The sequence below is a fragment of the Lissotriton helveticus genome, chromosome 4_1 (assembly GCF_964261635.1).
Source record: "Lissotriton helveticus chromosome 4_1, aLisHel1.1, whole genome shotgun sequence".
NCBI lineage: Eukaryota > Metazoa > Chordata > Amphibia > Caudata > Salamandridae > Lissotriton > Lissotriton helveticus.
In genome coordinates, this window is record NC_136063.1 from 703,313,406 (window position 1) to 703,325,945 (window position 12,540).

General features: G+C 48.1%; 1 protein-coding gene across 1 annotated transcript in view; it reads left to right on the top strand.

Moving 5' to 3' along the window:
* PRKDC (protein kinase, DNA-activated, catalytic subunit) overlaps positions 1-12,540 on the top strand; it is a 3,158,350-nt gene that overhangs the window by 1,753,743 nt on the left and 1,392,067 nt on the right. The window contains exon 64 of the mRNA XM_078687323.1: positions 10,342-10,480. Within this exon, the coding sequence (XP_078543449.1) occupies positions 10,342-10,480 (139 nt within the window). The remainder of the gene's footprint in view (positions 1-10,341; positions 10,481-12,540) is intronic.

Below are 12,540 nucleotides of genomic sequence, written 5' to 3' on the forward strand. Positions count from 1 at the left end.
TGCAACTGCAATTCCACCGCATATCGGAGGATCACCTGACCCTTCTCCATTAGAAAGTTACGGCTCTCTTGCCCAAGGGAGCCATCTAGCGCGTTCCTGTCCCAGAAGTAGGTCGTGGTTGTTACTCACACTATTTTCTTGTTCCCAAGAAGGACAAGGGCCTGTGTCCTATCTTGGACCTCAGGGACGTCAATCGCTTCCTCCAGAAGGAGAAGTTCAAAATGTTGACGCTTGCTCAGGTCTTGTCTGCCCTCGGCCCGCAAGACTGGATGGTAGCATTGGACTTGCAGGATCCTTATTTCCATATCCCCGTCCTGCTGGCTCACCGGCGTTGCTTGTGGTTCACGGTACGCCACGAGCATTTCCAGTTTACTCTGCTCCCCTTGGGCCTTACCAGTGCCTCTCAGGTGTTCGTGAAAGTGATGGTGGTGTTCGCAGCTCATCTGCGGAGATCAGGGGTCTCAGTCTTCCCCTATCTCGATGACTGGTTGTTGAAGGCAGGCTCATCCCAGGCAGTCGTCTCCCACCTCCAGACTATGGCCGACTTCCTGCATTTGCTGGGGTTCTCCATCAATGTGCCGAAGTCGCACCTGATTCCCTCTCAGGGAGCAGTTCATCTTCATCGGAGTGGTTCTGGACACAATGCAGTTTCGGGTCTATCCTCCTGAACAGCGAGTCTGGGATATTCGAGCTATGATTCGGATCTTTCTGCCCTTGTCCCTGGTTTCAGTCAGAATGACCCTGAGACTGCTGGGCCTCATGGTCTCCTACATCCTGCTGAGCGATCATGCCAGGTGGCATATGCGGCTCTGCGGTGGGACCTGATGTTTTAGTGGGCGCAGCATCAGGGGAATCTCTCTGATTCCGTCCAGATCTCGGAAGGCACTGCTCTCAACAACTGCAGTGGTGGCTTACAAACCAGGATTGAGTCAATGGCAGATTCGTCTCCCTTTCCCAACCAGTCCAGACTGTGGTGATGGATGGCTCCCTTCTGGATGGGACAGCCACATGGGAGAGGCGGAGATCAGAGGCCTCTGGTCTCCCCTGAATCTGAGCTTCACATCAACCTTCTGGAGCGCTGGGCGATTTGTCTTGCACTGAAGACATTCCTTCCCTCTGTCCGGTAAAGAGGAGTGCAGGTGTTCACGGACAACACCACTGCCATGTGGTATTGCAACAAACTGGGTGGGGTGGGGTAGTGGACCCTATGTCAGGAGGCCCTTCGCTTCTGGACATGGCTGAACATCAAGGCATTTCCTTGGTGGTTCAACACCTTGCAGGTTCTCTAAGCGCCAGGGCAGACAAACTCTGCCGCAGGTGCATGATGGATCACAAATGGCGTCTTCATTCGGAGGTGGTGCAAGGTCTCTTTCAACAGTGAGGAGAGCCTTGGTTAGATCTATTCGCCACCGAAGAGAACACACAATGTCAGCAATTCTGCCACAAATCATTCTCTAGTAAAATTGACCCGTCTGCATTTAATACAGCCTTGGAAGCCTCTAAACCAAGACTGGCAGGAGAGCTTGACATTCAGGTCACGGAGTTCTCTAGCTGGGGAGCGTCTGCAGTGGTGACGGTGGCCCCTCCTTGCTCGACCAGGCTGGCTAGAGAATCACCATCTAAACCCTGGTTTAATTCTGCGCTTAAAGGCTTGAATCATGATTGTAAAATGCTTGAATGGATATGGAGGAGGGGTGGCTACTGCCCAGCGGACTAGAGTAAGCTTAGAAATAAGCAGAAATCCTATTATGCATCGATTAAGTTTGGCCAAAGGGCAATTCTATTCAACCCGTATTGAAGCTGCCAACAATTACTTTAGGGAAATCTATACGATTGTCCAGCGTTTTATGTCTCCTGTGGCACAGGCCAGTGTAATGCCATCTTCAACTTCATGGTGTAACACTCTTTCTCGCTTTTTTAGAGATAAGATCTTAGGGATCCAAGCAACTTCCATTCAGAGGATGCTCTGGTCTGTCCCTCGGTAGGCACTGGATGCTCACTGTCTGAATTTAGTCCCGTTGTCCCGCAAGAATGTCTTAAAATTCTTAAAGCTTTAAAATCAGGTTCACCTTCTGACCCGTGTCCGGCTAAGACGCTGACAGAGGCTGCTAAGGTTGTTAATGTAGAAGTGACCGCCATTAGCAATCTTTCCCTTAATGAAGCGGTGGTCCCCTTGGCCTGGAAGGAGGCTAAGATCCAGCCTCTCCTTAAAAAGCAATCATTAGACCCCCTTTGCCCAGGGATTTAACAGCCTATTTCCCTGCTCCCTGCATTGGCAAAGGTATGCGAAAAGGTGGTAAATAAACAGCTGACCGACTTTGTGGAAAAGGAGGCGCTTCTACATCCAGCGCAGTCTGGGTTCCGCTCGTCACATAGCACCGAAACAGTGCTGGTTGAAGTGGCAGAGGCTATACAGGAATGTTTGGACGCAGGCGGGTGAACAGCGCTAATTTTGCTCGACCTCTCAGCCGTGTTTGACACGGTCCCGCACCTATTGCTTCTGTCTTGACTGGCCAGGATTGGGCTGTCAGGCACCGTGTGGGCCTGGCTGCGCTCCTTTCTGGAAGGTCGGTCCGAGCAGATCTGGATCCCACCCTTTTCCTGATCCCCTCAGGTGGTCTCAACAGGTGTCTCGCAGGGGTCTGCCCTTAGTCCCCTCCTATTTAACATCTATATGACCCCTCTGATATATTTAGCAGTGGATTTGGGGGCTAAGGTAATGGCATATGCGGATGACACAGTTGCTCTTCACCCGGGATAAAGGGGCGGGCTCCGTATCTCAGGCCAACATTGCTTAGCCTCAATTTTTAACTGGATGGCAGATGCACAGCTCAAATGCAATGAAGGGAAATCAGAGATTTTGTTGTTTGGCACTTTTCATTCAAATTTCAGAGAGCAGCTTTGGCCTCCTGATTACCCATGTCCGACCTCCACTGGGAAACCGGCAAAAAATCTTGGGGTCTGGTTTGACGAAGATATTTCTTTTGCGGCACACATTAAGAAGCTGGCCAGTGGCTGCTTCAGCCTGCTCAAATCGTTCTGAAGTTATTTTCCTCTTCTGCCAACTGCGGCGAGACAAACGATTACGTGTGCGCTGATTATGTCCCAGCTGGATTATGCCAATGCCCTCTTCACTGGCATCCCGGCTACCTGTTGATGAAGTTACAGGTGATCCAGAACACCGCAGCCAGCTTGTTGTCGGGTCTGTCAGCCAGGGACAGTGTCCATAACCAGCTGCGCTTATATCAATGGCTGCCTTTAGCAGCCAGACTGAAATTCAAACTATTGATCTTGGCCCATTGCACGCTCCATGGATGTGGTCCTCTTTATCTGCAGAGGCGGGTTTTCTTTTATGCTGCTGCGCGCTCCGCATCTCTGTTCCTTGCCAGAGTCCCACTTTTTAAGAGGCAGAGGATGGGGGTAGCTCCTTCTCAGTTAAAGCAACGACTGCTTGGAATGCTCTTCCGCTGGCCCTGTGCACCATCCAGGGTCCAGTTGCATTAAAAAAAAAACGTGAAAACACACCTTTTCATTTGGAGCCAACCGCCGCAGCCTGCTGGTCTTGCGCCGAAACACTCATGAGTAGCTATGCGCGTAACAAATTAATTTAACATAACATAACTCGCTCGCCAATGCTTTTTGTCGCAAGTGGAGTTGCAGTCTGTTGTATGCCTTTCCACCTATACCACTTCTGCCCAGAGTGCTGAAGAAGATCAGGTGCGGACGGGTCCAAGTCATTCTTGTGGCTGCGGATTGGGCACGAAGAGTCTGGTATCCCGAGCTGCTCAACATGGCCATCGATCCTCCGATCAGACTGCCTCTTCGGGAGGATCTTCTGTCACAGCAGCAGGGGACGGTCCTCTACCCGAACCTGTCCAGTCTCCAACTCCTTGCGTGGAGATGGAGCGGCGGCAGTTGACGTTTTTCGAACTGCCTCCTGAAGTTTGTGATGTAATCTTGGCAGCCAGGCGTCCCGCCGCTAAAACGGTATAAGCCTGCAGGTGGAACAAATTTGTGGCATGGTCCACATCAAAGGCTGTGGATCCCCTTTATGCCCTTCTTTCTGAAGTACTCTTGTTCCTTCTTTCTTTAGCCAATCAGGGCTCTGCCCTGGGCACTATCAAGTGCGACCTTTCTTCCATCTCTGCTTTCCTTCGGCTGCCAGATCAACCTTCTCTTTTCAAGTCCCCGGTAGTTAACCGTTTCTTGAAAGGCCTAATGCAGCATTTTTTTTCCTCCAATTCCGTTTGTTATGCTTCAGTGGGACTTGAATCTTGTACTGACTTATTTAATGTGCGCTCCCTTTGAGCCACTTCATAACTGTCCTTTACGCCTCTTAACCCTCAAAACTGCTTTCCTGGTAGCCATCACTTCCTCTAGGCGAGTGAGTGAGCATCATGCCCTTTCTTCTAAACCTCCTCTCTTGTCCGTTCATCAGGATAAGGTGGTTCTAAGGACCTGTCCATCCTTTCTTCCTAAGATGGTCATTGCCTTCCACATCGGGCAGACCATTACTTTGCCCACCTTCTTTCCACCTCCTTCAAAGGAAGAATAGAGGGTCCACCGTCTAGACCCAAAGGGTGTGCTCTCCTTCTATCTGGATCGCTCAAAACAGCTCCGGGGTGATGATCAACTTTTTGTTGGCTACCTGGGTGCAAAGAAGGGTCGGGTCGTACTCAAACGCACCATTTCTCGATGGGTCGTGCTGTGTATCAAGGCTTGTTACTCTCCGGCTAAAAAGGAGCCTCCAGTCGAGCTACGCGCTCACTCCACCAGGGTGACAGCAGCCACTACTGCCTTGGGAAGAGGAGTGCCTCTAAATGATATCTGCGGGGCAGCTACGTGGGCATCACTGCACATGTTTACCAAACACTACTGTGGCCGTTCTGTTCTCTAGGATTTTCCGGTGTGATCTTGGTTCGCAGACCCACCACTGGGGTTGGTATTGCTGGGGTATCTATTCTAAGGTAAGGAATCTATACCTAACGTGTTTATTTCAGATGAACAAGTCACTTACCTTCGGTAACGATATATCTGTAAGAAACATTAGTTAGTTATAGATTCCTTACCGCCTCACCCATCCTCCTCGTTCTGCAAACTGATTTATAGGGTTAAGGACATCCTTTCAGGGCCCTAGTTTTGTGCACCAATGGTCATGTCTTGCTTGGCTCGGTGTTTCTGGCGCGGAAAGCCGTGTACAGAACGGACGTCAGCGCGCGAAAACGGCATCTAAGTAGCTACCGTGACGTCATCCTGGCGACGCAGACGACGAACGCCGAGCCGACTAACGCCACCTTCCGACGCGCAGAGGTACTGCTGATGAAAAATCTAATATAACTACCTAATGTTTTTTACAGATATATCGTTACCGAAAATAAGTAACTTGTGCTTCACTAGCTCTTCCTTTAGTTGTAGCTGTTAGGCTTCTTGCCCGCGCTTCCTAGGCCGTCTTTTCTCCCATTTACGGCCTTACAGGGTTCCCGCTGGCCCCTGGTAAATACTCTGATGACACCATCAGTGTTTCTGGGCCTACTTCCGGTTGCGCAACAGAGCCCGCCGTCGCAGCCAGTCCCACTCTTCTGCATAAATGACATGTCCCACGGGGCCAGAATTGAGGCCTACTCTTGTCGGACCTGGTTGATCGGTACTAATTGGGCTTTCCACCCAGCCGCAGTGAATTCCCTGCTCTACGCAGTCGGCTTCCGAGCTCTCCCAGGCCCTGCCACCGGCCGTCCGAAGCATCCGGCTGCGCCGATTATATCTGCGGTTCTTGTGTATTCTGCCGTTGGTCAAAATACGCCACCACAGCCGCTTAGTTTTGATTTTTTGGGACAGCGTCGGTTCCAATCGCTTATCAGTTGTGTGCAGCTCAGCTATGAAGGGTAATTTCAGGATATTTTGGAATTATTGTGATCTGTCCGGCGTAGGGTGACCAACCGTCCGTAAATTTCACGGACAGTCCGTAATTTTGGCCGTCTGTCCGTTGTCCGTGAAGGATTCTTTAACGGACGCCATTTGTCCGTCATTTTAGCCGGGCCCTGGTCACCCCCGCCCTGAAGCCGGCACAGCTTGACCCCACCTCCCTTCTTGACTCCGATGCAGTATCAAAGCGCAGATATCTAGCAGCATTGGAGAGGCACAGCGGGATGGCAGCCTTGACACCTCCAGCCCTCGATGAGCTGTTAAGAGTGCTCAAAGGTGACTGACAGGGAGGGGCTGCAGGTTCAGGAGCAGGGGCATCTATTCAGATGCAAAACAGCCCTGAATGCGTCACATCACATCTCTGCGATTTAGAGGGGGGCTCACACAATCCATTTCTACCCAGGGGCCCAAACATCCTAGACTCCGCTCAGCCAGATTACACCAAGGCAGCACGTGGTTCTCTTCACAGAGCTTAATTACTGTCTCTAAATTGTAAGCAAACCTCAGTTCTTTGAACATGCAGTCTATCATGTAATACAATAAAGAAATGGCACAATCGCACCTACACTGATTAACAAAGTATGGAGGACAATCAGTTCAATCAGTTCTCTTGGAGTATCTCCTGTAAGTACTGTACATCACAGTGGGGGATTGCATTTTGGACAGAGAGCCTGTCTTCTCGTTGTCTTGTGCAGGAGGGGGCGAGGAGCCCAAGATGATACTTGAATACTGCATGCCCACCCCTGTGCCCACCCTGGTGGATCCTGTTCCCCCTCCTGTGATGGCTCTTGTCCCCCCTGTGTTGGATCATGTCTCTGCCCTGGGTGGCTTCTGTCCCAGTCGTGAAGTTCTTGATGGGCCTCTTCTCAAAAGGGCTCAGCTCAAAATTAATATGGAAAGGTGGGCGAGTAAGTAAGTGAAGGGATGGGTGGATGGCTGGATGAATTAGTGAAAGGGTAAATGGATGAATGAAAGAGTGAATAAATGGATAATGAGAGAGGATGGATGGATTGATGAATGAGGGGAAGGATGGATGAGAGAAAATGTAAATAGCTGGATGTATGGGTGGAAGGGTAGCTGGATGATGGATGAGGGGAAATATGGATGTGGAGAAGGATGGATGGATGGAGGGGAAGGATGGATGGATGAGGGGAAGGATGGATGAGGGGAAGGATGGATGGAGGGGAAGGATGGATGGAGGGGAAGGAAGGATGGATGGATGGAGGGGAAGGATGGATGGATGAGGTGAAGGATGGATGGAGGGGAAGAATGGATGGATGAGGGGAAGGATGGATGCATAAGGGGATGGATGGAGGGGAAGGATGGATGGATGGGAAGAATGTATGGATGAGGGGAAAGATGGATGGATGAGGGGAAGGATGGATGGATGAGGGGAAGGAAGGAAGGATGGATGGATGATGAGTGGGTGGGTGGGTGGAAGGATGGATGGATGGATGGATGATGAGGGGAAGGATGGATGGATGATGAGGGGAAGGATGGATGGATGATGAGGGGAAGGATGATGGGTGGGTGAAAGGATGGATGGAGAGTGGGTGGGTGAAAGGATGTATGGATGGGTGAGGGGAAGGATGGATGGATGAGGGGAAGGAAGGATGGATGGATGAGGGGAAGGATGGATGGATGAGGGGATGGATGGATGGATGAGTGGGTGAAAGGATGGATGGATGATGAGGGGAAGGATGGATGGAGGGGAAGGATGGATGAGGGGAAGGATGGATGAGGGGATGGATGGAGGGGAAGGAAGGATGGATAGATGGATGATGAGTGGATGGTTGGAAGGAAGGAAGGATGGATGATGAGCGGAAGGATGGATGGATGATGAGGGGAAGGATGGATGGATGGATGATGAGTGGGTGGGTGAAAGGATGGATGGATGGAGAGTGGGTGGGTGAAAGAATGGATGGATGGATGAGGAGTGGGTGGGTGAAAGGATGGATGGATGAGTGGATGGGCGGGTGGATGGTGGGTGGGTGAAAGGATGGATGAGTGGATGGGTGGGTGGATGGTGGGTGGGTGGATGGTTGGATGGATGAAGGGTGGGTGGATGAGTGAAATGATGGATGGATTGATGGATTGATAAGTGCAAGGGTGAATGAATGGACGTATGAGTGAAAAGGTGGATGTAAGGATGGATGAGTGAGTGAAAGGGATGGCAGATGGACAAAAGGATGAATAGATGTGTGAAGGAGTGAAATGATAGATGGATGAGTGATAGGGTCGATGGCTGGATTCATGAGTGCATGAGTAGATGGATGGATGGGTGGGTGGATGGATGGATGGAAGGAAGGAAGGTTGGCTAAGTGAAAAGGTCGATGGAGAGAGAAAGGGAAGATGGATGGACGACTAAAAGAGTGGATGGGTGGAAGGATTAGTAAGTGAAAGAATGGCTGGATTGGTGAAAGGGTAAATGGCTGGATGGATGAGTGAATGGATGGATGGGATGAAGAGTGGATGGATAAGTGTACAGATGGATAGGGTGAAAGGGTGGATGGATGGATAATGGATGGATGAGTGAAAGGATGGATGAAGGGATGGATGAGTGAAATGATAGATGGAAGGATACATGATGGATAGGTTTGCAAATGGTTGAATATGTTTGGAAATGGCTGGGCTTACTTATATACTATTGCGTGACCTCTGATGTGTCTGTAAAACTTACCTATTGTGCTGAAGTTTTGTCCTGAATTTTGACCTCCTGTCCTGAATTTGTGTCCTGAATTTTGACCCTTTGTCCTGAATTTTTACACTCACCGTCCTGAATTTCCACCAATGCGAGTTGGTCACCCTAGTCCGGCGGAGCTCCTCTAGCTTGCGGCCGTTATCATTTGTGGCAAGCCACGCCCTCTGTCCAGTACAAGGTTATTCTCATTTGTTTTTTATAATCTTTTCCTTCTGCTTCTTGTAAGGGAAAGATATGTTGTAATGACATAGCTGGTGGGAGAATGTTAGGGTGGAATGTTGGTTTGGGAAATCGGAGCAGGACGGTTGGAGGAGGTGAGGTGCTGGTAGGTGCTCGCTATGGAGAGTCCTAAGTAGAACCTCTTTACTTTTGTCAAAGTAGTTTTTATTGTATTTTGTCAAAACTTAGACTCAGGGCACAACCTGCCAATATGCCCTCACAGGGGCTAGAACCTCTTTACTTTGAAGTTTTAGTGCTGCATCTTCATTTTAGTTTCTGATGAGAGAATATGAATGCTTAGGCATAAAGCCTTTGCACTTGGGCTATGGAGATCAGCAGAGGTGAAATGGGTCTTCTCACTTTGACGTCAGCAAGCATATCCTCTCTAGTATGAGCAACACACACAATTAGTATTCAAGAAAGCACTTGTTTGCAATATTACAGCTTGTTCTCACTCTCGGGAGACAATCATCTACCGAGAGCAGGTAAAGTCCCCTCTTTCTCAGGACAACACAATGGTCCATGTATGGCTTTGTCCTTGGATTGTGACATTGGACAGACTGTAGGGTACAGCCAGCTCTTCCCACGAGTCGGTCTCCCACCCTTGCCTCTTCTTCTTTCACTGAGAACCTCAATATCAGTCTAATGCATATTAATAAACTAATCACTAGCTAGCTAAAGTCATAACGTGGAAAACAAATGAGAATCAAATGTGCAGGCCTTACAGTCTTAAACATGTAGAAAATGACATTCAGAATGGCAATAGAAATGTGGCCAGTGTAAGTTACATAGCATGGTAACTCGGGTGCTGCTCATAATAGCCAAGTGCAGTCACTACTGCAAATTATATTATTAATACACACGTTATTTAGCAGTGTAAAATCACACTATGCTCATAAATGCGTTAATAGGCAATTGTGAAATGACTCTCCTCCACAAGTGTCCCAGGGCAGTATTCTGGGGTAAGATGCCATTTCAGGCCATTCCATTGTGTTCAGTGTCACTAAACTCGGATTTCCTGGGTCTGCAATCTCGGGAACCATGTTTTTCCACTGTGGAAACATCCGAGCTGTCTATGGTGCAGGCAGCTGCTATGCCCTGCCCACCATGCTGCTGCATAATAGGGGAACCTGTAAATGCTCCCCAACTCTCACCATCTTTGTGCCACCCACAACACCTGCACCACAACCAAAATCAAGTTCCAATATCCATTTGGTGGTAAATAGAGGTGGATTTATTTTGTGCCTCTTATTTTCCCCGGAATGGCATAGATGCACAGATTTGATCTCTGATTTCCCTGGGTCACATCTTAGTCTGAGAGAAAAAGCTCAACATTACCTGATTTGGGAGTGGCAGTATGGGCCACAATGCAAGATTCCAGTCCAATTAGTGAGCACCTCTAAAGAAAGTTAATCAAGTGTTTGTATACAAAATATAATATTGCCTTTGTCCAATATTTTTCATTGCATGTTAATGTTTAATCTTATTGCGTTTTCCAGGCTGTATCGATCAGTTGGCGATTATGATGTCCTTCGTGGCATTTTCAGTGGAAAGCTTGGAACAAAATCAGTTACACAAGAAGCACTGTCGTCCGAGGCAAAAAGTGATTATTTTAAAGCAGCTCAGCTCTACGACGAGGTATGGCTTAAGATGGGAAATATTTTATTATAATTAATTGTAGTATGCTTGCATACATGAAATGCGCGAACTTGTCTGTTATAATGTTTTCGAAGTCACTCCTTTGGTTAGTTTGTTTTGATTGAGTGATTGTACTTTTCTAATACACTATTCTATTGACCACCGGCGGCCTTCGCGAGGCAGTACCTGCAGAGCACGTGCTGCCCTTGTACAGTGGTTTTGTGAGCGCGCCACCTTAATCGCACCACAGTCTATCTAGGCCGAGGTTTACGCAGGAATAGAGCAGAAACTAATTTTTTTCTCTTTTTTAAATGTCTCTGGAAACGTCTACCTGTGCTAAACTGCTCGCATTGTTCTGGTAAATGACGCCTTTTGCATGCTTTCTATGGGCTGTAATGGTTTTAATGATATAACATTAGCAGTGAGTTGCTAGCAATTTGATCTGTAAGGCATCTCTGACCTCTGTCACCCAATTGACAATTTAACACGTGATTGTCGACAATGAAAACAAGCATTGGCATAGCCAATAGGTATCGCCTTTGGGACCTTATAAGTGTTGTCCCGGGCCGCGCTGTGATTGGCTGCCGGCCCGGGACACCCCCGTGACGTCATTGCCCGGGCCACGCTGTGATTGGCTGCCGGCCCGGGACCTGACTTGTTCTTTATACAACCAACAAGCGTACATTTATTTTCCTGCTCTCTTCCTACTGTTGCTTCCCCCCAGTGCCCCCCCCCATGTTCTATGATCCTCCAGCCTCCCCTTGCTCTCTCCTTTGTATGTGGTCTTTCCCAATTAAAACACACTCGTCACAGCCTGTTATTCCCACACCTTGCACAGTACAGTAAAATCGGAATTCTAAAGCGCACAGCTGCCAACAAGGCGTCCCGGAGCTAAATGCAAGGAGAAAGCACAGAGTAACCCGAGTGCCAATTTTTTTTTCTTCAAATTGAAGTACTCCCTTTTCCAGTAGGGGTTGGAGCCCAAGTCTGGCATGTGACACGTGTCACTCTGTCATGTGGCATATGCCACATCTGATGTGACATATGCCATAGATTTTCTTCATTATTATCAGGTGAGCATTTCCAAAGGACTATGTTTCACTCTGCTAAAATAAATAAATTGTCTAAAAAAATAAAAATAATATTAAAAAATAATTTCCCCAGCTGGGGTTTGAACCCTGGTCAAAACTCACTCAAAGCCCCTGTGAAGTAACAGTGAGCCATCTATTCTGCTGAAATTTCCCCAGCCAAAGGCATTTATGTCATAGAATAATGATGTCTGTCCTTTCTCTGTTTCTATTGTCTTTGGACTTTAGATACCAGAAATCTTCTCTCGATTTACATTCTTTAAATACAAATAGCCCTTCCTTTCATACAGTCTGCCACTAGCCCCATGCATTTATTATTGTTACACAATCATCCCCACATTCTCATTCCACTACATAAGTGATTTCTTTCATAGCAAACCTGTCCCCCCTATGCACATGCCACCCAGCATGCCATCAATGCTTCACATGCACTATGACTAAGGAGGCCATAGTTCTCCCAGATACTGCTAGGGGGTGATTTACAAAGGCACAGCTTTCATTTGTGGAATTTAGAAATAAAATTTAAAAACAAAAAAAATGATTTTCCCCAGCTGGGGTTTGAACCCTGGTCGAAGCTCACTCAAAGACCCTGTGAAGTAACAGTGAGCCATCTGTTCTGCTGAAATTTCCCCAGCCAAAGGCTTTTATGTCATAGAATAATGATGTCGGTCCTTTCTCTGTTTCTATTGTCTTTGGACTTTAGATACCAGAAATCTTCTCTCGATTTACATTCTTTAAATACAAATAGCCCTTCCTTTCATACAGTCTGCCACTAGCCCCATGCATTTACTATTGTTACACAATCATCCCCAAATTCTCATTCCACTAAATAAGTGATTTCTTTCATAGCAAACCTGTCCCCCCTATGCACATGCCACCCAGCATGCCATCAATGCTTCACATGCACTATGACTAAGGAGGCCATAGTTCTCCCAGATACTGCTAGGGGGTGATTTACAAAGGCACAGCTTT